We start from the raw sequence: 24944 nt of genomic DNA, 5'->3' as shown, positions 1-24944 counted from the left end.
CGCGAGGGAGTGTGCGTTAGGCCTCCTGCACTGGTGTATCGGAGTTGTTCCTATTATTATTATTATTATTATTATGCTCTCCGCGAAAAAAAGAAAACGAAATAAACCAAAAATAGTCGTGCTAAAGAATTATTCCCCATTTGTCTAAATTACGTGCGTTGAACCGCCGCGGCTGTTACTAGGCCGCTATGGCGACCTCTCCGTAGCAGGGCGAACCAACTACTTCACGGAGGTGCAGAACCCGCGGCTGACTAGAAGCGTGACGTTTGCCTTCGTAGAACAAAAGTGTTGAAAAAACAAAAGCAAATCTTCGACATTGTACTTCTCTTTTCGTCTTGCTCTGCGTCTCTTCTCACTCACGTGCCTCTCTTATGGTTTTTTTTTCCCGCCTTTTTGTTGCTCATTTGGCCTCCCTCACGGTAGGGCTTATCAGACGGAACGACAAACACTCAAAGCAGCCTTCTCTTTTCCGTCACATCCACTGGGTTTTTTTTTGCTATCTTTTCTCGTTTTTTTTTCTTTTCTCTTCTGGAGCCCTCCTTTTCGTGTATTCTTTCTATCTGGGAAAACAAACGTGGCTGCTCTCCTGCCCTTTTTTTTTGATACACGCTCGTGTGTGCTCGTGTGCGTACTCGTGACTGTTTGTAGGTGACGATGTCCGCTGTCTCACCGCCCGGGCATCTTTCCGAAGTGCTTCGTTTTTTGTCGTCTACCCGTCGCGCTCAGGTGCAGCACAATGTGCAGGCGTACAACGCTTTTCACTCGTCCTTTTACAACTTCCTTAGCGTATCGAAGGACAACGGCGAGTCGTTCGTTGCGGCGGCTACGAATACGAGGTCGACCACCACCATCGTCGTCAGCACTGAACTTCCCACAGCTATCTCGCTAAACGTCACATGCACTGAAGCAAAAAATGCACCCTACCTGAAGGCATCTCCGTTGGCAAGGCAGAGCTCGTCGGCTGTATCAGGGACCCCGTACGTTGAAGTCAACGCGAACAAAAAATGCAAAGAGACGCTTCACCCGCAACATCGCTCCCCGCCGCCTCCGCTTTCAAGCGACGATGCCCCGCTGGCGATCCAGCGCACCGCCACATTCTGTGATTTGCCATCAAAAAAGTCGCCATCGACGCGTAGCGCAGCAGACAGTGTAGATGAGTTGAATGCCTCCATCGGAAGCATCGAGCTTCCGGCGGAGCAGCAGCCCGACGGCGAATTCCTCAGCCCCTCGATTCGGCAGGAGCTGATATCCTCGTCGAATGTGGCGTTTGTGAGTTCGGAGTGGTCGTTCCGCGCCGAGCGTGCGGCGGGCAAACCGAAAGCGTTGAGTGGTTTTGCGAAGCCACCGACACTCAATGCCGTCGGTGCCAAGACCGGAAAGGGAGACACGAACGAGTTCTCGCACAGTGCCAGCTGCGGTGCATCCTTTTCCGCCCCGCGCCGCATCTTCATAGTGGAGCCGATGCCAATGGAAGAAGCGCAGGGCTCCGCCGTGACGCCGGTGTCCGGGCAGTGCTGTTCTCAGGTGTTTCAGGATGAGGGAAGTTTGCCGACGTTTCCCGGGATGCGCCGCGTGTCGCTGCGCCGTCCTGTCTTTGAGGAAGACGATGACTACAGCTGACGAATCCGGGGCAGTCCCTTTATTTGTTTTTGTGCTGTTTTTGGAGGCCACTCAGTCGGCGCAGACGTTATTCTGAAGGGATTGGAGAGATGCGTTCATCTTTTTTTTTTAAAGGAGGTAAGGTGGAGCCACTAAATAAATACATATATGCTAGAAGAACCGTATTGAGATTGATTGACTCCGTTTATTAATTGGAACCATGTTCTCTTTGGATTACCTTTGTATTAGTCACAACGAGGACTTGCGTCGCATGTGTACAGGACATAGTTGAGCTCCCGTTTTGCTAGCACTTTTAATACGCCACGAGATGTATTTTGTTTGCTCTTTAAAACAATATTGAGGAAATCAAAGTCTTTTTTTTCTTTGCAACTTCCGCAGAACGCTTGCTGCGCTCACCACACGTTTTCTCATCCCCCCCCCCCCAAAAAAAAAAACGGTGTGAGTGCTTCTCCTTGTGTTACAGTTTTATTCTTCTTCTTTACGAACGTGTCGCCGGCGGCTATTGGTTTAGAAGATGTAAGTAGTAGAATGTCTTTTTTCCCCCTTTTCCCCTCTGCCGTTTTTCCCTTCTCTCTCGTTCTCATTCTTCTTTTCTAAAAAAAATATATAATAATTTCATCACCTGTGCGTTGCTCGCTGAAATGCTAATGGAAAGATGTCTTTCGTTATATATATGCTTACTTTTTTCTATGTAGTTTAATTGCCTGTTAGTTAATCAGGACGTCTTTGGCGCGTGTAAGCGTATTTTATTGTTCTGCACCAACAGCTCAACACCCAAAATTAAGGATCACGGCCACCAGTGCGACCACTACAGAGTAAGCTGAGTTGAACACGTACGAGCGACTTAAGAGGTGCGCGGCAAATGACTTCCCCCCTTTCCTCTTTGGGTATGACCGGCAAGTAAAGGCCGCCCGAACGCTGAAAATTATCCTTATGGAGAGTTTTGCTGCTATTCTCACTGTGCTCTTCTTCGCAACTCTCCTTTTCCTCCTCTTTGTCTCCCTTCTCTTCCCGCTCCTGCAACGTCAATAAGAAAAAGGACACTGTCGTGTCGTTGTCACAATCAAAGCCCTTACCCCATCGCAAGTGCCCCGCGTACGTTTGCGCGCACTACTCACTTTGCAAAGCTGTGGGAGGAATAGTGGAGACGCTTCTCTTGTATTGGACATCATCACAGTGTTTCTACTTGACACACACACCTTTTTGGTAGATTTTGGGTAATTTTCATCTTTTTTCTTGCTTCTTTCTTTGGCTTCTCCGTCATTTCTGTTCGTGTGATTGTTACGGCTCGTTTTGCTAGAGTAAGTGGTATATCTTTTCTGTTCTGCGTACTGCTTTTTTCGATCGCTTCTTCCACCTCAAAATACAAACCCAATTCGACAACATCCATTCCGTCTCATACAGTCGGCAACGAGACAAGGAAGGGACATGGTCGCCTCCATCACTTTCCGGCTCAAGTCCAGCAATCATGTAGGAACGATCGACATGGAGGGCAGCGTGATGTCGTACAGCGCTGCCCAGCAGGCCATCGCGGCAAAACTGTGCGCCCCACCAGAGGAGATTGACGTATTTCTTGCCGGCAGCACCTCTCTCTTGCACCCGGACGACGACCTACCCGCCTACGCCGTTGTGGACGTGGTACGGCGGACACAGAGCAACAAGCCGGCCTACCCCACTCGACCGAAGCCAGCGCTCTTTTCTTCTTCGATGGACTTCCCCGGCACGTCTGGCCGCGCCGGTGGCTACGGTGCGGGAGTCGCGGAGATGAACGCAGACGGGCAGCCGCTCACAGAGGAAGAGCGAATAGCGCAGCTGCAAGCGGAGGTAGCGCTGGACACCGGCATCGATGGCGTGAGCACGCGGCCCTACCACGGCGGCCGTGGTGGTGGCATGAGCCGTGGCCGCGGCGGTGGCCGCGGTGGAGCTGGCACCGGTGCTGGGGACGACGGCGGCACCGACTTCCACTTCGGCAGCCGCGGCCGCGGCGACGCCTTTCGCGCGAACATGTTTGAGAATTTCCGCCCCCCGCCAAAGGGCTACATTTGCCACAACTGTGGTAAGGGTGGTCACTTAATTCAGCACTGCCCCTCCGCCAAGGGCGGTAAGGCGTTGAAGATGCTGTCCTTTCCGGTTGGCATCCCGGAGAGTATGCTGGAGGAGTGCACGATGGACGACCCCGCGCCGAAGTTTATCACGCGCGATCACCGCCTGGTGAAGCGCCGCGTTGACCCGTTTGCTTTCACGGCCATTTCAATCGCCGGGATGGGCGGCAGCAGCGGCGGCGCAGACGGCCCGATGCACATCAACGACGCCACAAACGAGCTGCCCGCACTCGGTGTGAAAAAGCAGGAAACCGGTACGCCGGGCAACATCGACTGCAACACTAATGAGGCAGGAAACCCTGCCACTTCGCCCCAACCCGCACCGGTGGATAGTAAGTACATTTGCATTGTAGATCACGTTGTGGCCCGCAATGCAATGAAGATGCCGTGCTGCGGACGACTCATGTGCCAGGCATGTTTCACCACGATGGCGGAGGAGGCTTTTAACGAGGCCCGCTCTCTGGACGACGACGATGACACGGGTGTGACGTGCCCTAGTTGCGGTGAACCGCTGATTATGGATGAGGTGGCCCCGGCGACAGAGGAGCGAGAGCAGATCAAGGCGCTCTTGGCTGCAAGGAAGCGGGAACGCGAAGCCTGAGTGCGGACCCCTCCCGAAGACGTTCACATCTATTGAGACCGATGTTATTTTCAATCTTCTTTTTCCTTTTTTTTTGATAATTAACCGTTATTGCTATTGCGCTTCTTAAAACATGTCGCGTTGTCGGTGTGTATGTGACTGAAGCATTATTCTGTCAGTAGGCAGTTCAGGACGATTCACTAAACTCTCGAAAACAGCTGACCCTTCCCGTATTTCTGTCTTCCCTGCCGGAGAACATATGCGCACCGCTTCAATATTACGTTACAAGAAAGCTTTTTGATGCCCTCATAATTCTTGTTGTCAACCTAAAAGAAAAAGAACTCTTATTCACTGTGCACGACATGAGTGAGGTTTGTCATCAGTATCGGTAAAAATATTGAGGCTACGATACCGCAGCCCAAAGGCATTCTTCACCTACCTCCCAGTATTCTCTGCCTCTCTGTCCACGTCTTCTCCGGTTTACTGCTTACATCAATAAATCCGCATCGTAAGAGAGCAAAAAAAAAGAAATATCAGCAGCAGGACAGCTTTTTCTTGATCCAACGCCATTTACTGGCCCTTTGGTTTTATTAGCAGTAGAGACGAAAAAACACAGATCTGAGGAGTAGTGAGGAAAACGCCCCATTTCTGTATATCAGCTTCGTGTTCTGGATTATTGGGTCTCTCTTCCCGTATTTACGCTTTGCTGACGTACTCCATTCACCAGTAAGCAAAACCTACCGTAGTAGCAAACGACCCCCCCCCCTCCCCCGCCTCCATTACCGAAACTGTTGGCCTCCGCGGTCGACCAGTGTAGTCTTGTCTTCTAGTAGCAAAGCGGTTCCTCCGCACACCGGCGAATACGGGCTGCAGACGTGCGGCCGATTTGCTTTTCAGTTGCGTTTTCTGTGCTTCTAGCGGTCGAACCCCGACGCCATGACCAGCATCTTCACCTTCGGCTCGCACGGAGCCAACTCCATGGCGAAGCGGTACGGCGAGATGGCCGCGAAGTCGTCCAAGTGCGGGTCTAAGAACTTCGTCTACACCAAGAGCCACGACGACGCGCACTCCTTCCCGCGCCACCACCACCGCCAGGGCGACAATCCGGTGCGGCTGTGCTTCACCGTGCAGCGGTGGCGCTGGATTTTCCACGATTTCCGCATGTTCGGCCTCTTCGGCGCCCTGCGCAAGCACTACTACATTGGCGAGTCCTGGCGCCGCAAGGATGAAAAGATCTTCGTCGGCAAGGACGAGAACGGGAACAAGTACTGGCAAAGCCGTCGTGCGCAGGGCACCTTCCACGTGCGCATGCTGGAGCCAGCCGACCCGCACTGGTTCCGTGGGCAGGCGCCCCACGCCGCAAGTCCGATGTGGCTGAAGTGGATGCAGGGCTCCGCCGCCCACACGCCGGCGCAGATGCAAGCGCGTGGCGAGTGGGGCCACAACTCCCGCCTGGGCATGCCACTGCCCTTCAACATCAAGTACAACGACTGGTCGCCGCTGAACGCGGGTGAGATCTACTCCCGCGACCCTACGTGGGTGGCGGCGCCGGGTCTGCTCGTGAACCCGGAGCGTCGCGCGCTGCAGGAGGCGGGCTACTCGCGCTGGGTGCGCGAGAAGGGCCAGCCGCTGTACATGCCGTTCTGCGGTGTGCACGACGGCTCGGACGAGTTAGTGGAGGAGTTCTACCGCGGTCAGTGGGCCTTTGGTCGCGAGAGCAAGGGTAACGATCACGATGAGTGGAAGAATTAGTGGGGTGCGCTTCTCACACCAGGTTTGCGTACGCGTGCGTCTGCTTTGCGCGCCTTTGCCGTGCTTGTATTCTGTTGTTGCGGTGGTGGTGGTTGATGGAGGTCGGAGTCCGTGTTGCGTGTGGGGAGGGCAACAACCGTCTGCGCTGTCTTGGGCTGGTCTCTCCCTTCTCATCTTCGCCGTATCTTTTTAGCAGCCTTTTTTCGTTTCGTTTTCATTTTCCTTCTCTCCCGCTTCCTGCTGTCTGGGATACATTTGCCTTGGATGTGTGCGCTTGCGCGCGGAGGGCCCTGGCATTACTTGTTTTCTCCTGTTTAGTACTAGGACCAATCCGTTAGACAAATGCCACAAACGCGCCGGTGAATCGTCTTTGAAAGATTCCCCTCCCCCTCCGGGCGAGTCAGGTGCGCCTTTTTTAAGCGGAAAGGATGTATTGCTGCACCCAGGTTTCTTTGCTTGTGCAACCAGCCGCTCGTTTGATACGTACGCCGTCGCTTCGTCGATATTCTACGTCTGCTCTACCCACGTCTTCCCATGCTCCTCTCACTCTATCGGTGTTCCCGCTCTTCACTTGCCACCCCTTTTTCCGAATTGGATTTGCCACCCTCCTCTGTTGTGTGTAGAGGCATTGACGGCACTGCAGACTCTCTCCCAATATCATTCTAAAGCAACGGAATCCACGGTCATGACGGCTCGAGCCACGAACAAAAAGAGCGACGCTAACGCGCGCGACGAGGCCGATTGCCTCAACCGCGAGCTTCGTCGCAATCTCCTTCTAGAAACGGCCGTCATCGCCTTTGCCATCGGCGCTCTCACGATCCTGAGCATTGCGCTTGTCTTCTATGGCTACGTCACCCACAGCGACGCTCTGTTCGCGTTGGGCTTGTACGTGTTGACGGTGCACTTCGCCTTTCACATGAGCGAGTTTCTCACCGCGGCTTACCAGAGACCGCACGACACGCACCCCGACGCGTTCGTTATCTTTCACTCGAAAGAGTATCTGACGGCCAGTGCTCTGGCGCTGTTGGAGTTTTTCATTGAGGCGTACGCTGTGCCGGAGAGCTGGAAGCTGTCGCCGTCTCGCCATCCTCTTCTTGGTGCCGTGTTGCGCATCAACCGCACCGGGGCGGTGTTGTTCACTGCCTTGGTCGTGTTCTTCTACGGTATCCGTGTCGTTGCGATGCTGCAATGCGGGTCGAACTTCTCCCTCATAATCGAATCCGATCGCCGCAGCAGTCACCGCCTTGTCAGACATGGACTGTACCGGTACCTGCGCCACCCATCGTACTTTGGATGGTTCTGGCGCAGCTTGTTTGCGCAGCTCGTTCTCGCGAACCCGCTCTCAGCCGTGGTGCACACGGTGGTGTCGTGGTATTTCTTTCGCTCCCGCGTCGCGTACGAGGAAGCGACGCTGGAACGGGAGGATTACTTTGGGGAGGAGTACAAGGCGTATAAGCGCCGCACCTACATTGGCATACCGTTTTGCGCGTGAGGAGGGCAACAACGGGCGCGCTTTGTTTTCGAGTGGCGGAGAAACCATTTCCAAGATATAATGTTCTGCTACTCTCTTAGGGGAGTTGGGTCTCTCCTACAGGTGGCTGTAGCGAGATGTGCATGTGGTTGTTGTCGCCATCACCGAACGAACTGTAATCACAACGAACGGTTGAAATATGATCTCACACCATTTAGTGGTGGTGTAGCGGGCAATATGGACGTCGCCAGATTGTTGCCTCCTCCAACTGAGCGTCTTGCTACCCACTGATCATACAGCGCGTTTTTTGTTCCAACGATTATGCCATTTTGGCGGTACAAACGCATCTCTTTCTAACCTCGGCAGCGTACTTCGTCAAGGCTTTCTTTCCCTTTCCTTTCACTGATCTTTACAAGAACACGCTGCTGGGTTTGTCACCAGAACAGCCGCTTTCTCTCAGCAACGTTTGCTTTCTCAACCTCGTTCGCAAAACTTCTTAGAGTTCTTGAAATTACTTCCTTTGTCGTGGTGCTATTCTTAAGGTGCTTCTTCGAGTTTCCCGAAAGCGTTGTGTTAACGGGCCATATGTATTTCTCGTTTTCGTAGTCGTAGGTCTTTCTTCTTCTGTCTTCCGCGCTGCTCTCAGCAAGCATTTCCTCTTAAATCATATTACTTGAAAGTTCTATTTTCCGTCTTTTTCCAGAAAACTCATCTCCACTATGTTTCCGCAAATGCACTCGATTGTCGACTATGTCTGTTCCCTTCATTTCCTCCCCATAGGAGCCTCTGTGGTGCTGCCGGGCGTTGCGTTGTTTTACGCCGCCTCGTGGCTCACCTGCGCCGGGCTGTGCGTTGCTTGTTTGCTTGTCTCCGCCGCTGCCTTCTTTTTTGAGCCTCTCCTGACGTTAGCGCCGATGGGTGGCCACTACAATGTGGGGTTGAAGGAGCTGCGCGGCGACTTGGCGGCAAGGAAGCCGCCCATCTCCGTTTTCTACCCCACCACGTCCGCCCCCGATCCATGCGGTGTGGACTGCATCCCGTTTCACGATACCCAGTACCTGCGCGGGATGGCGCGTTTTGCCGGGGTGCCTTTCTTTCTGTTGAGGGACCTTCTCTTCAACCGTTGCTGCATGCGGGCCGACGCCCCACCGGCGCAGCTCTTCCAGGAGGAGGGCATGCCCCGCCCCATTGCCGTCTTCAGCCATGGCTACGCTGGATTTCCTCGCCTCTACAACGCTCTGTTGATGGACATGGCGGCACGTGGGGTGGTGGTGTTCGCTGTTACCCACATGGATACGAGTGCCTCCTACTGCCGAGACGCCGGTGGCAGCCTTCACATCCCATTCATCGCGGATACAAAGTGGACCACCGAGGCGACCGAGCCGCTGCTGGCTATGCGGGTGCGGGAAACACGTAACACCATTCGAGGTGTTCGCACCGGCGAGCTGCTGCGGTCGCTGGGCTACACGAAGGAGGTAGTGGACCGGTACCTTGCGATGGACCAGCCGATCCACCTGGTCGGGCACTCCTTTGGTGGTGCAACCGCCATGGTCGCTTCGTTGGAAGAGGAGAAGGCGGCGAAGGACAACAAAGTGCCATCACCTATTGCGTCTGTCGTCGCCTACGATCCTTGGGGCGTGCCAATGAAGGAGGATATGTTCCTACGGAGGCTTATCGATCGGAAAGACCCTTGTCACTATACCACCCCGACGCTGCTTTTTTTTTCAGAAGCCTGGATACACGATAAGGCGCAGTGCGACTTCTTCGCCGATGCTCATAACGTGATTACGATGCAGGAGCACACGGAGGAAGAGGCGGCCGTGATTGACGCGGCGAATCGAAAGTTGAAGAGCCAGAACGCTACGTGGTACACACGTAGAGATGTTTACGGCACGGGTCACCTGTCCTTCACGGATGCCGTTCTTTTTAGTCGGGTTGTGCACCGCAAGAGCTACATGAAAGTGGCACCCCGTGCCTCCATCGTGGGCTTTGCACACGGCACGGTTCAGTTTATGAAGACCATTGCGGGTCCGATTCCGTTCGGGAAGGACATGGCTAGCGACCCTGCTCTCACTGCCGTGTTCCATCGTTAGGAACCAACGAAAAGGTGCAGAGAAATTCACAGCAGTGTTTCACAGGCAATGGAGTTTTTCTCTCTTTTTTTTTTCAATTCATCAAGACCTTTCCGCAAAGCCCTGCGATAATTTCATTGTGCTGAGATCTTGCACCATCGAATCTGCGACGCTTTTCTCCTCCTCTATCCTTTCTATACACTTCGCTCTCGTACTTGCACCTGTCAGTAGCAATCCACGACCAACAAGGAAAAAGATATGTATTTTTTCTTTACTGTTGCGGATTGCGATTTTTTTTAAATGCTTTACTTTACTACTTGCTGATTCATTCAAAAGTGTAGTTTAACATGTGAACGATGTCCCTCAAACTGGAAGAGGCGAAGGAAAGGGAGACAAAGAGGCAACTAGAATGAAAAATGGATTCAGCTGCGCTGCGATGCGGAGACGTGCGATCCCGTGTCTCTCGTGTAACGGAAGGAAAGTTTTCTCGCAAGCGAGAACGTGCTGTTCACTGGGTGAGGTGCATTGCGTCGCTCTCGATGGCGGCAGCTCACTCACGTGTCGTCAGCGTTTTGTCACCGGCGGTATCGTTGTTGTGGTTGTTTTACCCAAAAGGGGGGTTTTCCCCGTTTTGTTACTCCCAGCGGAACAAGAAATCCGGTCATTGACGGTTTCATTCATAGATGGATGTTCTCGCACCGAGTTGGAATACTCGTGCCTTCTTTTTTTTTTTCGGTATGTTTAATTCTCCGTCTTCAAAATTTCTTTGCCCGGTATCGATTGTTCTCGTATCACGTTTCTCCTCCCCGAACAACATCCACGACAAGGAGTACAACCTACACACATCAACACACTAGTTCCCTTCCTTAGTGTCGACGACGTTCTACGCCTTCCTTATCGACTTACTTTTTAAAAAATAAACTTAGCTTTACTTCTGCACCACACGTTTCACCTTGGCCAAACAACAAAGTTTCACCAAAAAGATGTCTTCACGTCGTATGTTGCACACGATGATCCGCGTGGGTGATCTGGAGCGCTCCATCAACTTCTACACGCAGCGCCTGGGCATGAAGCTGCTGCGCAAGTGGGACATCCCGCAGGACAAGTACACGTTGGCCTTCCTCGGCTACGACACCGAGAAGAACACCGCAGTGCTGGAGCTGACCTACAACTACGGCGTCACCTCTTACAAACACGATGAGGCGTACGGTCACATCGCGATTGGCGTCGAGGATGTCAAGGCGGTTGTCGCCGATATGCGGCAGCACGACGTCCCGGTTGATTATGAGGATGACGAGGGCTTCATGGCCTTTGTGGTGGACCCGGATGGCTACTACGTTGAGCTCCTGAACACGGACACAATGATCTCGAAGGCAGAGGAGATGATGAAGGAGCAGGGGACGGCGTAACGCACACGCAGAACTGCCTTTGCCCTCCCTCCCCCGCTTCCGATCGACACCTGCGTTCGGTCGACATGTGCCATGCCCGTCTTTTCTTTCTTATTCAAAGTAAAAAGGGAAAGAAAGCCGCCAATGTCGGCGGCGCTGCCAAGTGAACACATACTTTCATTATTATGCATCTTATTCTTTTACGTTTCGTCTCCTATTTTTGCCGCTTGTTTTTGTTATTACTGTTTGAGTTGCGGAAGGTAAACAACAGCAACTCTTCTCCCCAGAGCACCTTTGGGTAAAGGCCAGTTTGCTGTGCTACGTGGACATGGCAGGCCTCCAGTCGTTTTGAGGCGGCGAAAAGTATGGAAACACGAAATTGCCTCCAAAAGGCCGAAAAGGGAGAAGAAAAAAAAAGTTGGAGCCATCAAGGTGTATTGTGGCATGGCCACACTTTACGTTGCCAACACGCGCGGAAGCTACGCAGAAGTGATGAACTGCGTTGGGTGGTGCGCTCTTCTTCACCGCGTGTGTTGCTTGCTGGCGAAAATGGAGTATGGCGAGTCAATTCATAGGTCAAGCAACCCACAGATTCTTCGGGCCTCTGCCTTGCGTGTTCCCTTCAACCTCTTCTTTTCATTATTGGCGTCCTGTTTCACGTGAGGCGTGAGGTGCTCGTACCAAAGTGCTCTTCATTGTTTTCTGACTCTCTCAAACAAAAAAAGACATTGACCAGTAGCATCGCTTTCGCACGCAACACGAAGATACGATTTTCGGTGTGCTTCTCTCCATTCCTTTCTTTAATATGTTTTGCTGTTCTTCTTCGCTCTTTTGCTGAGCGCAATGCGATTGTTGCACTCCATGCTCCGCGTCGGCGATTTAGACCGGAGCGTTAAGTTCTACACGGAGTGCCTGAAGATGAAGGAGATGCGCCGGCGCGAGTGTCCGGAGGAGAAGTACACCGTCGTCTTCCTCGGCTACGACAAGAGCGAGGAGGAGGGGCCGACGATTGAACTGACTTACAATTACGATGTGACGTCTTACACCCACGGTGAGGCTTTTGGCCACATCGCGATTGGCGTGGAGGACGTGAAGGAGCTCGTGGCGGAGTTGCGCGCGAAGAATGTGACCATTGACTACGAAAAGAAAGACGGGTACATGGCTTTTATAGTGGACCCGGATGGCTACTACATTGAGCTGCTCAATGAGAAAATGGTAGTGGAGAGGGCGAGGAAGGCAATGCAGGAGAGAGGAAAATTGTGAGATGCTGTTGCGCAGAACGGCATCAACAACCGAGCCTCCGGACGCGAGTTTCCAACAACTCTTTTTTATTATTTATTTTTTGGTTGTTTGGTTTACCGCCGCGTTTCATGTTATCACGAACCATCAAAAGCGTTTCAAAAGACATCTTGTAATCTTTTTTTTCCATTATTATTTCCATGGACGATGACTCACAGCGTACTTACAACGTACTTACTGAACTTAATTCTCTTCTCCTCAGCACACCGCTTCTCCATCCTGTTTTCCGCTTCTCGTTAATGAAGAAATGAACTCTATCGATGTGGAAGCGGAAAACGTGACACGGCGAAGGCTTTTTGAATCATATTCCTCCCTTGTATTTTTGGATGCTCAAACGATGACAGTCAAACAGGGTTTTTTTTTTGTCTTCCACAGTAGTTCAATAACACGGTCTTTAATCCGTTTCTGAAACGCAGAGTGCACCATTGAAGGAAGGCTCCCCTTACTGTTTTGTGCGAGTGGCCTGTGGTGGTGGGTGTGTGTGTGTGGAGATCCTTCCGTGAAACCTAATGTAAAGGAAGCAGCCTCTCGCTTCTGGCGAGCCCCGCAGTCTGTACGGCGGTGCCGCAAAGCTTCCCTGCTTTGGTCACAAGCCTTCTTCAACTGGAGACTTTTGCTTCTTTTTACCACCCCTGACATTTTGAATAACCCCTGGAGCAAAAGCCATCACACACACACACACAAATCCACGTTCCAGCCTCTTCCCTGCTCTACCAACTAGCATCCACGATGTTGGGCTCGCAGTCATGGTACACGGCACTGGCGATCCCCACCGTCGTCATTGGCGGATTCGTTGCCACGCGCAAACGCCTCGCCTATCAGTGGAGGGAGGAGCTGATGGACATGGAAGGTACGGCCTACCCCACCGTCACGGATGCGGATATGGGGTACTTTCGTCGTGTGGCGCCCGCCACAGCCGTGGAGGCTGCGGAGACGCTGACAGCTACACGGAAAGGGCCCGTCATGACGTCACCTCCGTTGGATGCCTCTGCTGCTGCCGCGGGAGCGTTAGGGGTACAGCTCACCGCGCAGGACAATATCGGCATGAGTGTGCGCAGCAACGCCCTACTTCCGGAGATACGAAATGTACTGCTAAATGAGGTCCAGCGCTGGTCCCAGACACTCGGCAACTCACTCGATCCGCGAAAGGTGACCGCCATTGAAACGCGTTGGCAGGCAGCACTAGAAAACGATGCCGCGTCGGCAGAGCAGCCGAATGCTGCTTCTTCCTCTTCCTTGCGGAACTCTCAACCCAGCTCCACCGCTGCTGTCAATCGAACACGCAGAGAGTGGACCTCGCGGTTCAACTTTGACTTTCTCCGCAGAGTGCGCGTCATCGCCGATCATGCCGAGGACATCCAGCCAATGAAGGCGCCGTGGGGCTGCGGGGATCACATGCGCCTTGAGCAGATGCCTGCCTCTCTACGCTATTTGGTCCGCCACACACAGCAAGCCTTCGAGGGTATGGGCCGACTCCGCCACGTGTACATTGAGTATTCGCCCACCGGGCAATTTTTCCGCGCTCCTCGTCCACCGAAGATGTACGACGGCCACGACTACGTCATCATCCCGCTTCGCCGCGACGGCTGCGACACGGTAGTGACGATGAGCCCGGTGCTGCGGTCTCGCATGAGCGACCTGCGTGAGGTGGCGCTGAACTCGTGGACGAGTCGCGACGTTGACGCCCTCGTCCCGCCAGGGTGCATGCTGCGAGTGTACGGGACGGCACGGTACGAATGGGGTTGGGGCGTGCGGCCAGGGCCGACGTGGTTTGGCAGCCGTCTGAACAGCGTTGCTGCTCCACTGCACACGAGTGCGTTAGCGAGTGGTGATGCAGCGTCGCCACTGTGGAGCTGGCGGCGGTGGAGGCAGCCACTGTTTGCGTTGTGGAAGAGTGCAGGCCCTGTCTGCAACAGCAGCATATCGGCAAAGGCGTCGAGCGCACCGCGCGATGCTGCGCTTATCGTGTTGCACTATGAAGGACCTCGATCGAGCAACAAGCAGCGCTCTCTGCTGCTGCAACCGGAGATTTGGATCTTTGGTCAGCCACCTTCGATTGAAACGTACGAGACGTGGTACGAGGACCGTCCCACCGCCGACTCCGTGAAAGAGGAAGGTTTGCTGCGGTTTATGATCCGCAACTACTTTGATATGCTCACCGTGAGCTGAGGTGTGCACATCTTTCTCGTTTGTTGCCGTCGTTGTGGTGTGCGTGCGTGCGCTGAGCCCCGTTTTGCCCGTTGACTCACATTACTCCCTTCTCTTACGAATTAGCGCCGTTTAAATAAAATGAGTTGATAATTTCTGACTGTTCCGCAACGTGCCGTCACCTATTGTGCAACGGACAGACAAAAACCGGTGCAATGAAATCCTTTTCTTCTCCTTTTTGCGCAACGGAAACGGAAAACCTCGAACTCTTCCATTGTTTTGCGTTCTCATCAGAGGAGACAGCATGAGCTGCTGCTCTCGGCTACTCTCCCCTTCAACTTTCGGTTTCTCCTCCTTCCTCATCCCGTTGTTTTGGATCACCTTGTTGTGGAATACAGGAAGTGCTTCCCGTTGCGTTCCCCGCACCGTATAGGCATTTGTCGCGTGCATTCGGTTGTGTAATCTATCTAGCTCACCGAGAATGTTTGCGTGGTCGAGACGCGTTCTACAGAATCCGATCAGTGCAGCAGTCGGTGGCACCTTGGGCTCTCGGCACGACAAAGCTGTGCCTGCTTCGCCCCACCCTCAAGCCGAAGCGCCGAATCCCCTATCCTCATCGTCATCGCTGACATCGTCATCTTCCGCTGCTGTCGCCACCGCCACGAGCGTTGCGAAGACCTCGGCGTCTTCGCTCGACACTGTGCGTGCGGAAATCTTGAAGTACCCCTATCAGGTCATCAGCTGTGAAGCGGAGCTACGCGAGGCGGTCGACGTGCTGCGCCGCAGCCGCCAAGTTTCGCTCGACGTGGAGGCCTTCTGCACGCCAGAGTCGGTGAAGTCTCCGCAGCTCGGGCAGGTGTCCCTCGTGCAGACCTGTGGTGACACGGTGCCCGTCGTGTTTTTGTTTGATATCCTCTCCCTCTCGGTCCCCACCTTTACAGCCGCCCTTCGCCCTGTTCTGTGTGATGCAGAAATTCGAAAACTGTCGTTTGACTGCCGTCGCGACATCGAGGCACTAAGCACGCAGATGGATCTCGTGCCGACGCGGGTGCTAGATCTGCAGCTCTTCTACACCTGCGTGCAGTGGAAGCTGCGGAGCGTGAACCGGCGATCTGGCATGACGTATGTGCTGAAGAGCATCGCCGGCGTCGACCGGCAGGAGGGTGACTCCGCCGTTCAAACTGCCATGTCCGTCGGCGACCGTCCCGTCTGGGACACCCGCCCGCTGCCGAGCCACTTCCTCGAGTACGCCGCGGATGACGTCCGCCACATCCACCTCCTCTCCACCTACTTCCCGACCTTGACGCAGCATGTGTCGATGGAGGCGGTCGAGCGACTGACGGCGCAGTACGTGCAACACTACGGCGTGGGGAGGCCCGTGACGGTAGAGGCAGATTTGCAGCCGGCGCAGGTGAACACGGCATGGCTGGAGCGCTTCATCGGGCCGGGCGGTGTCTGCAGCTTCTGCGGCAGCAAAGGGCACATCGAATCAGAGTGCTTCCGCAAGCTGAACAGCAACGTGCGTTGCTCCTACTGCGGGGCGACAGGGCACACCTCGCGTAATTGTTTTCAGAAGCACCCCGAGCTGCTCAAGTGCGAGTTGTGTGGACTGCTAGGACACACGGCGGCGAACTGCTTCAAGACAAACCCCTGCAGGTACTGCGGTGGCAACCATCGCAGCGAGAATTGTCATCAACGCGTGAACGCCGGGAAACCAACTGACCACAAAAGAAGGAGAGGGAAGAGCGGGGAGTGATGTGCCAGGTCAGAAGAATAGCAAAGATGAAAAAACATGATGACTTTGCTAGGGCACCTCTGATCTCTTTCGTCTTAAGAGAATTCGGCGACTTTTTGTTGGCGCCCCACAGAATTGTTTATATATTTAAATGTGTATATTTGTGTGTGTGTGTGTGTTTGTTGGGAGACTAATATGTTGTCATGTAGTTCCTTTGGGGGGTGCATTGATATTAGGCGTGGCATCAAGCTTCTTCTTTGGCCACAATCCACGTTGTTCTTCTATGCTTAGTGTTGTCTGATGTGTTCTGCAGTGGTGCAGTGGCCACACCGTCCCAATTCATACATGCAAAGGATTGTCTCTTTTTTTTTGTCTTTTTCCCCCCGGGTTCGGTTTGCTCTTCGTTTAAGGCGCCAATTAGCTTCTTTGTTTTTGTTACTTCTTCTTCCTTCGTTGCGCCGAGTGCTTCCGCAGGGGTGTACACTCGTAAGTTGACACTACACGGTTTCACATTTATGAATATAATTCACGACGACGAAGAAGTGTTTTCGCAGTGTGCGTTTCTTACTTGATGGTCAATTCACGTTTTGCAGGGAACAGCAAGACAAGAGTTTTGCACGCCGCTGCTACTTGACGCTGCGAACCAAAATCTTGGTGTTGCTTGCCTGTTTGGAAAAACAAGTTGTTGATTTTTCCGTATTACTGTTGACTTGAGGTTTTTGCACAGCGAGCCCGTATAAAAGTATTCTTGTTATGAATCTAACTTCATACATCCGTCTTCTTTTCTCTCGTTCTCCGTCTCCCTTTCGCGCTACTCTATTGTCACTGCCGACAAGCTGTGTCATGAGTACCCACGCTTGCCAACGAATAATTCAAATAGGATACCGAGGTTAAGAAGGCACCGAAGGCAACGACAAAGTCTTTATTATTGAAAAGAACCTACTTTGCCGTCTTCCGTTTCCCACACTTGTTTTATTGCGTTTTCTCACGCCCTTTACACCTCCTCTAGCGTTCTTCTCTTTACCGCTTCGGTTTTGCACTATTACTATTGTTTTTCAAGTCGTTAACTGACTATTTCAATTTCTCACAGATTTATTTTTTAGGGGGTGCTCTTCCTCTCGCATATATATAAGTATTTCTTTATTAATCCCTTTAACAGCGGAGAGGACTAACGCGGCGCTGCGTTTTAAGTGTGAGTGAAACTCACATACGAAATTCCCGAGAGGCAAAAAAATATTATCACCGTGTTGCACAGAAGACCCGTGCAGGCAACTGCCCACGCACACCCGCCAACAAGTACTTCGCGAGGACTGCGTTTCTTCTCTTCTGTCTACTCAACCGTGTTTCTTTATTTTTAGCACATTCACATCTGCGTCGTTGCTTTGCTTTTTTGGCCGAGATTCTTCGTCGGCAGGATATACAGCTGCGCCCAGATTCATACACCGCTAAATCACGTCGCTATTTTTCTGATCGCGGTCACAGGGGGAAGAATACAAGGAAAAGAAAAGCGCACGTAACAACTCTGCACGAGATAGCTTTCTGCGACCGTGTTGTGCATCGTTCAGCATTTGTGGTGACTTACACACCCTCACTGGGTCTTTCTGAGAGATGTTCCGCTACCTCTCTGCGTCGGCAGCGCGAAAAGCTGCGGCGTTAACGGGCGCCTCCGCCAGCGCTGCGACTGCCGCTGGCGCCTCTAGCGCCTTCGGCACCAACACGCCCATGCGGCTCTATTCCAGCGGCAACAAGGATTATTACAAGATCCTCGGCGTCGACCGCAACGCGGAGCTCAAAGACATAAAGAAGGCGTACCGCAAGCGTGCCCTCGAGACGCACCCCGACCAAGGCGGTAACAAGGAGGAGTTCGCGGAGGTGGCCGAGGCCTACGAGGTGCTGAGCAGCCCCGACAAGAAGAAGGTGTACGACCAGTACGGCTCCGAGGCAGCGACGAACCCCAACATGGGTGCGGCAGGCGGCTTCGGTGGGATGGGCGGCCGCTCCGCAGAGGACATCTTCGCCGAGTTCTTCCGCGGCGGCATGGGGGGGATGGGCGGCTTTGGCGACATGTTCAACGGTGGCGCCGGCGGCGGTCGTCAGGCGACACCGACGCTGCAGCCGCTCGAGGTGCGCACTCGTCTCACACTGGAGGATGTTTACAAAGGAGTGACCAAGACGATTCGCGTGAACCGCCCGCAGGTGTGCGCCGAGTGCACGGGATTTGGCACCAAAAGTAGGACGGAGAAGCCGAAGTGCACGCAGTGTGGCGGGAGTGGTAGCGTGGTGCAGCAGCATCGTATGGGGCCTGGCATGGTGCAGCAAACCATCTCCGAGTGTCCGCGCTGCCGTGGGACGGGCACGATGGCGAAGCCGGAGGACCAGTGCCACCGGTGCCACGGAAAGGGCTATCGCACGGTGTCACAGGACGTCACGATCGAGATCCCGGCCGGTGTGCCGTCGAACGTGACGCTGGTGGTGCGCGGAGAGGGTGGCACGGTCCCTGGGTGCCCGCCGGCCGACATGCACCTGCACGTGGAGGTGGGTCCTCACCGCGTGTTTCAGCGCCGCGGCAACGATTTAATTGTAAACAAAGAGGTGACGCTGCAAGAGGCGCTGCTCGGCCTACACATGCCGTTGAAGATGCTGGACGGACGCACGGTGAACGTAGAAACCACCGCCGATCAGGTGCTAAAGCCTGAGGGTGTCATAAAGATGAATGGAGAGGGCATGCCCAGCACCACGGGCGAGCGCGGCGACGTGTACGTCTTTACCCACCTGAAGCTGCCGAACAAACTGAGCAGTGAGCAGAAGGAACTAATCAGCAAGGCATTTGGCGTACCGGCAAAGGACGCCAATGCCTCGGTGGGAAACACGGTGAAAGCGCGTGTCATGCGTGAGACGCGTGAGCAGCTGGAGGAGCAGAAGCGCGGCGTCTGGGCCTCGCAGGAGGGCGGTGGCTTCGGTGGCGGTGGCGGCGGTGGTAGCTCGCGTCGTGCCTCGGGGGGAATGCCTGGCGGTGCGCAGCATGCAGAGTGTGCGACGCAGTAAGCGCTGAACGTTATGAAAGGGAAAAAAACGGACCGCGCGGGAAGTGTAGAAGGAAGGAAAAGAACGAAAATGGGCAACAGAGAAGCTGATACGCGTCATCGATATTTTTATAGTTCTCCACTCAACAAGGGGAAGCCTGGGCAGTGCAGGCATGCCATACCACCTCCCGCCCGGAAGAACGCGTATCTCCTTTTACTCTCTTTCCTGTTGCGCTTTTTTTCTGCTCTTGTAGCTCCTCCTTCTTTCTTTCTTTTTTTGGGGGAGGCCCTAGTTGTGCCACAGGTGTGCTCCTCTTTCACCTTTCACGTTCTCTTTTACTTGTTCTTTTCATTTCACGTCAGGTGCTCTCCGGCGCTTCGTGTGTGGTTCTTTTCATTACTTTTTACTGTTCATTTACTGCTGGCGAGAAGATCTACGGCGTTGCCATGGCGCCTTTTTCACAGAGACGTTTCGACGAGCGGTGCGGTGCTAACTTATTTATTAATTGATTTATTAATTTGTTTATCATTATTATTCGACAGTTGATGTTGGTCTGTTTTTGCTTTGTGTGATCGTGTTGGTCACTATCGCGCGAAACTTGAGCTTGTTTTTGAATTATTGTTGTTATTCCATTGCATTTGTATCTCTTCTTTTACGCCCAAAAAGATCCGTTCGTATTCCTATGAAGCGACAGCGCTACACACACCTCCTTAAAGTAACATTAGCGAATGAGAATTACTACTGTGAAGCTACGAGGAACGCCGTCACGTGTTGATGCCGATCCATGTTGCCTTTTGTTGACGGCGAGTAATTATGGACAAAAGGGACGCATCTGAGTTAGACGCACACGTGGGCAGGTTTCTGTCGACATGCGGTTAGTACTGGAGCGACGAAAGGGACACGCACGCAGGATCTTTTGAATGCGCGCTTCAAGATGCCTGGCATTTAACGGGAAAAGAAATAGTTTGTTTTTCTTCTTCCTGTTCACTTCCAATGCTAGACTCGTTCTCTTGTCGGGTGTCCTCTCCTTGTCTGAAACTACGTGTCCGTCCGTTAGACGCATCCGCCTCGTTGAAAAGGACTTTCCTTTCTACCACACATTGCGTAGCCGCAATTCGTAAAGCAACCGCCTTTTGTGTTGTTTTCCGCAATGCCTGCAATGTGAACACTTGGGTTATTATTATTTTTTGAAGGGTTTCCATGCAAGAAGAATTTATCTTACCAGCAGATCGACTCAGTTCTTGTTGGGCAAAAAAGATAAAGTGACAAACGCATTTTCAAGTATCCCGAAGAGGCGAAGATGGCAGAGCCGTCGTACGTGAGTGTGCTGCGGGCTTTATGCCGGAGCATCACCACTAACGAAGCCATTCGCGTCAAAGGCGAGCAAGAAGGCTACCGATGCAAGGCGACCTACTCGCTGCTTCCACGGCTGCACGTGTCCCCGCTGAGCATGCGGCGTGTGAATGATATTGCGACGGCCGTCGGGGACTTTTGCACGACGCGCTCTCGCATTTCAGCTGTCGCCCCGAACTTTTTCTGTGAGGTATGTGTCAAGGTGAGCCGAGATGACCAGTATATGGTGAAACTGTCCTTGTTAAACCAACGACTCGACTGCATTCCCGCACGGGTCTCTCAAACACCGTCGGTAAGGTCTACTCTTCTACGCAAAGATATCGTAGCTTCGGCGTTGTCTGTTCCGCTTGCTTCCTCCAGCCGAGAAGAAGGAAGCGCTGCGGAAACGCTGTTCGATGTCTGGCTACGCAGCTGTGAGCCGTACGCGCTCGAGGATCATCTGCGAGCTTTACACCCGAATCTCGCGGCGCTTGTCGCTCACGTGTGCCTGCCCGCACCGGAAGGCACAAGCGACGATGAGCTACACCGCAAGCCGGACAAAAACAGCGCCTACGTCCCCCTCACGCGCAACGGAGCCTCGGCGATGGTGGAGTACACCCCAAATGGGCATCCGTTCTGGCTTTCTGCGGATTCGTTCTGTGAGGTAAACCACGAAATGGAGACGGCCATCTACGAAGCCATTGTCGAATTTCTCAGGCTCTCGCCCGAGTGTGGGAAACGCGAAGACGAGGAGGAAGGGGCGTGTAAAAGCACGGGTGACGGTGTTTCAACTGCGCTACCAGGCAAGGTCGAATCTTTCTTCTCCGCCGGTGGAGAAGGCGCGGCAGCTGCACTGTCGCAAAACGCCGTCACATCGTCGCCTTTACATTTGCGGAAGCGGCGCGCCTTTATTTGTGGACGGGACATCAACAGCGTTGTGTGCACCTTTGCGGAATACTACCGCGGCACCACGGTTGTCACAACGTGCCCCTGCGTGTACGCTGACACGAAGACGAACAACATTTCGCACTGCATTCGGTGCGCCAAGGATCAAATTGCGGAACCATTACGGGCTTTTGCGTTGTCCGGGAGTACAGCAGAGGTTGTGGCGGACGAGCAGGCGAAATGCGATCTTTCGAATAGTAATCCAGGCGACGCACGCAGCATCACTGACGAGGCTCCTGAGGAGTTACACTGTCTCATCACCGCTGGACGACACGGCTTGCACCCGAACACGACCACAGCTCTCATGGAACTCGGTGCCGCAGCGTACCTCTCCGACCTCATCTACGTGAGCTGCAACGTGGAGTCGTTGACGCGTGACGTGCACGTGCTGAAGGAGACGTGGTACATTGCGCACGCGCGTACCTTCGACTTTTTCCCCGGCACTGATTACGTGATGACAGTACTGCATTTCCGCCCCCTCTTTGTACGCGCTGCGATGGAGCAACGCGTGAAAGGAGGCGGTGATTTGCTGGTGTTGCCGGTTGGACTGCCGGGCACCGGGAAGTCGACCTGCGGCCGCGCACTCGAAGCCTTTTTTCGTAGCGCTGTGAACGATGCCGGGCACGCTGAAGGTGCCGGTAGTGCTTCGGCCGCTTCCCAAACGTCACGGCCACCGCAGGAGAAAAAAGTGAGGCGAGAGCGCTTTCCAGCCTCTCCTGTCTGCTCTGTGCCCCGCACGTTTTTTCGGCTGCACCAGCGAACGGTTCGTTTTCGCCACGTCGAGCGAGATCAAATTTTCCGCGGCAAGAAGGAGTCCGCCAGCTTGCGGGTGGCGAAGCAGCAAACGCACGAGGCGTTGCTGGCCGCTGTTGGCTTGTGGGCCAATACCCACCGTGGTGAAGGTGACAACGACTCTCTACGGCACGCCGAGTCTTGCTGTGCGCCGCAGCGACGGGTGCTGTACCTTGACTCCACAAACGGATCTCGCGAGGCACGGATGCTCTATCAGTCGTTGTGGCACGCGTCCAGCCAGACGGCTCGTTGTGGAAGCGGCGACGGCGGAGGCAGAGGCGGCGGTGGGGACGGTGAAAGCGCACCTGCCCAAACCTCTTGCGTCGTTTTGTTCTTCGACAGCCCAGAAAACGCGGAGGAGTTGCTTCGCCGTGTACAGCAGCGTAGAACGCACCCAAGTTTCCCTTCGGCTGTCGACGATCAGCAGCGTAAACTTGAGGCAATCGCCGCCGCGCTCAGGGAAGGCGAGGGCATCGCTGCCGTCACGGGCACACAGGATAATAGCACGGATTGTGCAGCGTTGTCCGAAACGTGCTGGCACATCCATGCAAGCGCCAAAGAACACGCTGTTGAGGAGACGATTGCGGAGGTGGCGGTGACGGTGTGCGCGCATCTTCTTTTCTCCAACGATCTCGCGGCGCTGTTGCGTGACGGCGCGTTGCAGCTGCTGCTGCGTGAGAAGGCCTAACGCGTTGCGGAACGGCGGGATGAGGACTGCGTCACAACGAGTGTGAGCCGGTGAGGGTACACGCTGTGCGCAACTTGAGTTCTCACCGCGCGGTTACAATTGTGATACGAAATGTGGTGGCGTGGCGCACAAGATCGGCTGTGGGCCACTCTTTCTCCCCGCTCCAGTTCATTTTTTTTTCTTGTACATTAAAGACACGGGCAACGTGTGAAAGCTTCGCCGGTAAAAGTTAAAAAAAAACCTACGAACCAGTTGAAACGCCTCCAGTTTACGACCGCCATAAAAAGGGACAAAGCAGCGGCACAAGAGCAAAGGACTTCTGTTGTTGTTTTTCTTTCTCTTGAAGACCGTGTAGTTTGTTTACTGCAGCGGTATGTGCACATTGGAGAACGGCGTGCAACCACCGCGCATCGCAGAAGAAATCCTTTATGCACGCGAACATAGCGACGTTTGTCTACATTTATTTTATTTACTGTAACCTGACCTTTTGTTCCTCTGCCGCTCCTCAACATTTTCCAGCGGACGTCATTAGTAGCACGCACACACTCACTCACGCATAAAGAGCGCCACATCATCATCATCAGTCTGAAACGTTTGATCGACAGGGGTGTGGAGTTTTGTGTTCTAGCGTTTTTCTATAAAGTTGAGAGAGGAAAGACGTCGGTGATGTTCCGTCGCAGCCGGCTCGCTGCCGGGTATCTGCCTCAAATCAAACTGGGCTCCAACAAGACCGACTTCTTCACCTCGTTGTGGAACAAGCCGCAGACGCGGGATGAGCGCGTGAAGGAGTACGTGCCAGAGGTTCTGGAGGAAAGCCTCGAGGAGCAGCGGGCGGTGCTGGAGGAGAGCACCTCCCGCGACGTTATCGTTGAGCTGGGCAACAAGATCCTGCAAGAGATCGACAGCAAAAGTCCCACCCCAAGCATCGCTCCACACTTAGCCAAGCTATTAGCGGAGTACGGCGCCAAGGACGTGATTGCGCAGCGGCCGCTGAGCTACTTGCTGTATCCGAGCTCGTCTGCCATGGCCGCCGGGGAGCAGGCGCATGAGTTAGTCTCCGGATTCCCCGACAACTTCCGCGCGATGATCGAGGAGGTGGAGCGTAGCGGGTGCTCGGTGAAGCAGCCGCTGCCGTCGGCAGCGCCTTCCGCAGCCGCGTCTTCTACGAAGGAGACGGAATTGAGCGACGCCGCGGACGCCCACGAAAACGCAAAGGCGGAGGCAGCGACATCAGCAGCGCCATCCTCCGCGGAAACGCCTAGCACGGAGAAGGAAGACAACGTCAGCAGAAGCAACGCCGCCGCAAAGAAGGAAGGAGATGTCATCATGGCGTCCAAGGAGGAATATGAGCCAATGGACATTACGATGTTCGTGAAGGTGGCGGCGGGAATGGCGATGGCGAACCTGCACTGCAACGATCTGCGCAACGCCGTCCGCTGCGTGGATGCCGGCATCGCACACGCGAAGGAAGCGTCGCGCCTGGGCGGCCTACACGCCCTGAAGGCGGGATTGTTGGTTCACCAGAAGAAGTACGATGAGGCGTTGGAGAGTGCGGTGCGGGCGGTGGAGGTGTCGGGGAACGTGCAGGGCTACCTCCATGGTGCCTACGCCCTGCGCAAACTCAACCGTCCTGAGGATGCGATTCACTTGCTGGAGCAGGGACAGGAGGACCACCCAATGAACACGCAGTTTGCGGCGCAGATTGCGGCCCTCAAGAAGGAGGTGAAGCCCGCACTTCCCGCCTCCACTTTCTCCTCGGCAGCCAAGACCGCTAACAAAGACGCACTTACCGAGTGACGAATTCCTCTTATTCTCTTCTTCGCACCTCCCGCCTCCCCCTTCCCTCTCTCTACTGTCTCTGCGTGGTTGGGTTGCGGCATGTTGGATCCTCACAACGTCTTCGGACACAAATGCTCCTTTTTTGGTTCACGCAGTGATGAACTTCTAAAAGAAAGAAAGAAAGAAGAATTCTCTTCATTTGGAACCTTTTGTTTCT

At 54.0% G+C, this 24944-nt stretch overlaps 12 protein-coding genes across 20 annotated transcripts; all 12 read left to right on the top strand.

The window, feature by feature from the left end:
* Window positions 1–654: 654 nt before the first annotated feature.
* Window positions 655–1620, top strand: ABB37_00533 (hypothetical protein; the record flags this gene model as incomplete). The annotated part of the gene is made up of 1 exon (XM_015796751.1): window positions 655–1620. The coding sequence occupies one exon, from the start codon at window positions 655–657 to the stop codon at window positions 1618–1620; it is 966 nt and encodes a 321-aa protein (XP_015664759.1).
* A 1032-nt stretch (window positions 1621–2652) lies between these two features.
* On the top strand, window positions 2653–4323 carry ABB37_00532 (hypothetical protein; the record flags this gene model as incomplete). 2 transcript variants are annotated; one of them, XM_015796750.1, is made up of 1 exon in its annotated part: window positions 2653–4323. In XM_015796750.1, the coding sequence occupies exon 1, from the start codon at window positions 3049–3051 to the stop codon at window positions 4321–4323; it is 1275 nt and encodes a 424-aa protein (XP_015664758.1). In that variant the 5' UTR covers window positions 2653–3048. The 2 variants fall into 2 exon arrangements, with proteins under 2 accessions (XP_015664758.1, XP_015664757.1); XM_015796749.1 differs by having other exon boundaries at window positions 2920–4323.
* A 491-nt stretch (window positions 4324–4814) lies between these two features.
* On the top strand, window positions 4815–6054 carry ABB37_00531 (putative mitochondrial hypothetical protein; the record flags this gene model as incomplete). Its single annotated transcript, XM_015796748.1, has 1 exon — window positions 4815–6054. The coding sequence occupies exon 1, from the start codon at window positions 5239–5241 to the stop codon at window positions 6052–6054; it is 816 nt and encodes a 271-aa protein (XP_015664756.1). The 5' UTR covers window positions 4815–5238.
* Window positions 6055–6676: 622 nt separating this feature from the next.
* Window positions 6677–7546, top strand: ABB37_00530 (putative prenyl protein specific carboxyl methyltransferase; the record flags this gene model as incomplete). Its single annotated transcript, XM_015796747.1, has 1 exon — window positions 6677–7546. The coding sequence occupies exon 1, from the start codon at window positions 6740–6742 to the stop codon at window positions 7544–7546; it is 807 nt and encodes a 268-aa protein (XP_015664755.1). The 5' UTR covers window positions 6677–6739.
* A 394-nt stretch (window positions 7547–7940) lies between these two features.
* Window positions 7941–9618, top strand: ABB37_00529 (putative Phospholipase A2-like protein; the record flags this gene model as incomplete). 3 transcript variants are annotated; one of them, XM_015796746.1, is made up of 1 exon in its annotated part: window positions 7941–9618. In XM_015796746.1, exon 1 carries the CDS (start codon window positions 8440–8442, stop codon window positions 9616–9618), a length of 1179 nt encoding a protein of 392 aa, XP_015664754.1. In that variant the 5' UTR covers window positions 7941–8439. The 3 variants fall into 3 exon arrangements, with proteins under 3 accessions (XP_015664754.1, XP_015664753.1, XP_015664752.1); XM_015796745.1 differs by having other exon boundaries at window positions 7966–9618; XM_015796744.1 differs by having other exon boundaries at window positions 7971–9618.
* Window positions 9619–10423: 805 nt separating this feature from the next.
* ABB37_00528 (trypanothione-dependent glyoxalase I (GLO1)) lies at window positions 10424–11006 on the top strand (the record flags this gene model as incomplete). Its single annotated transcript, XM_015796743.1, has 1 exon — window positions 10424–11006. The coding sequence occupies exon 1, from the start codon at window positions 10581–10583 to the stop codon at window positions 11004–11006; it is 426 nt and encodes a 141-aa protein (XP_015664751.1). The 5' UTR covers window positions 10424–10580.
* A 642-nt stretch (window positions 11007–11648) lies between these two features.
* Window positions 11649–12248, top strand: ABB37_00527 (glyoxalase I; the record flags this gene model as incomplete). Of its 3 annotated transcripts, none has more annotated exons than XM_015796742.1 (1): window positions 11649–12248. In XM_015796742.1, the coding sequence occupies exon 1, from the start codon at window positions 11829–11831 to the stop codon at window positions 12246–12248; it is 420 nt and encodes a 139-aa protein (XP_015664750.1). In that variant the 5' UTR covers window positions 11649–11828. The 3 variants fall into 3 exon arrangements, with proteins under 3 accessions (XP_015664750.1, XP_015664749.1, XP_015664748.1); XM_015796741.1 differs by having other exon boundaries at window positions 11671–12248; XM_015796740.1 differs by having other exon boundaries at window positions 11710–12248.
* Window positions 12249–12940: 692 nt separating this feature from the next.
* ABB37_00526 (hypothetical protein) lies at window positions 12941–14453 on the top strand (the record flags this gene model as incomplete). Of its 2 annotated transcripts, none has more annotated exons than XM_015796739.1 (1): window positions 12941–14453. In XM_015796739.1, the coding sequence occupies exon 1, from the start codon at window positions 13014–13016 to the stop codon at window positions 14451–14453; it is 1440 nt and encodes a 479-aa protein (XP_015664747.1). In that variant the 5' UTR covers window positions 12941–13013. The 2 variants fall into 2 exon arrangements, with proteins under 2 accessions (XP_015664747.1, XP_015664746.1); XM_015796738.1 differs by having other exon boundaries at window positions 12947–14453.
* Window positions 14454–14829: 376 nt separating this feature from the next.
* Window positions 14830–16188, top strand: ABB37_00525 (hypothetical protein; the record flags this gene model as incomplete). The annotated part of the gene is made up of 1 exon (XM_015796737.1): window positions 14830–16188. The coding sequence occupies exon 1, from the start codon at window positions 14914–14916 to the stop codon at window positions 16186–16188; it is 1275 nt and encodes a 424-aa protein (XP_015664745.1). The 5' UTR covers window positions 14830–14913.
* Window positions 16189–17002: 814 nt separating this feature from the next.
* On the top strand, window positions 17003–19212 carry ABB37_00524 (putative mitochondrial chaperone protein DNAj; the record flags this gene model as incomplete). The annotated part of the gene is made up of 1 exon (XM_015796736.1): window positions 17003–19212. The coding sequence occupies exon 1, from the start codon at window positions 17776–17778 to the stop codon at window positions 19210–19212; it is 1437 nt and encodes a 478-aa protein (XP_015664744.1). The 5' UTR covers window positions 17003–17775.
* A 1035-nt stretch (window positions 19213–20247) lies between these two features.
* ABB37_00523 (hypothetical protein) lies at window positions 20248–22948 on the top strand (the record flags this gene model as incomplete). Its single annotated transcript, XM_015796735.1, has 1 exon — window positions 20248–22948. The coding sequence occupies exon 1, from the start codon at window positions 20492–20494 to the stop codon at window positions 22946–22948; it is 2457 nt and encodes an 818-aa protein (XP_015664743.1). The 5' UTR covers window positions 20248–20491.
* A 518-nt stretch (window positions 22949–23466) lies between these two features.
* On the top strand, window positions 23467–24745 carry ABB37_00522 (hypothetical protein; the record flags this gene model as incomplete). Of its 3 annotated transcripts, none has more annotated exons than XM_015796734.1 (1): window positions 23467–24745. In XM_015796734.1, exon 1 carries the CDS (start codon window positions 23615–23617, stop codon window positions 24743–24745), a length of 1131 nt encoding a protein of 376 aa, XP_015664742.1. In that variant the 5' UTR covers window positions 23467–23614. The 3 variants fall into 3 exon arrangements, with proteins under 3 accessions (XP_015664742.1, XP_015664741.1, XP_015664740.1); XM_015796733.1 differs by having other exon boundaries at window positions 23480–24745; XM_015796732.1 differs by having other exon boundaries at window positions 23483–24745.
* Window positions 24746–24944: the final 199 nt, after the last annotated feature.

The sequence above is a fragment of the Leptomonas pyrrhocoris genome, assembly GCF_001293395.1.
Source record: "Leptomonas pyrrhocoris isolate H10 chromosome Unknown, whole genome shotgun sequence".
Taxonomy (NCBI): Eukaryota; Euglenozoa; class Kinetoplastea; order Trypanosomatida; family Trypanosomatidae; genus Leptomonas; species Leptomonas pyrrhocoris.
This window is presented reverse-complemented; position numbering and strand designations above follow the sequence as displayed.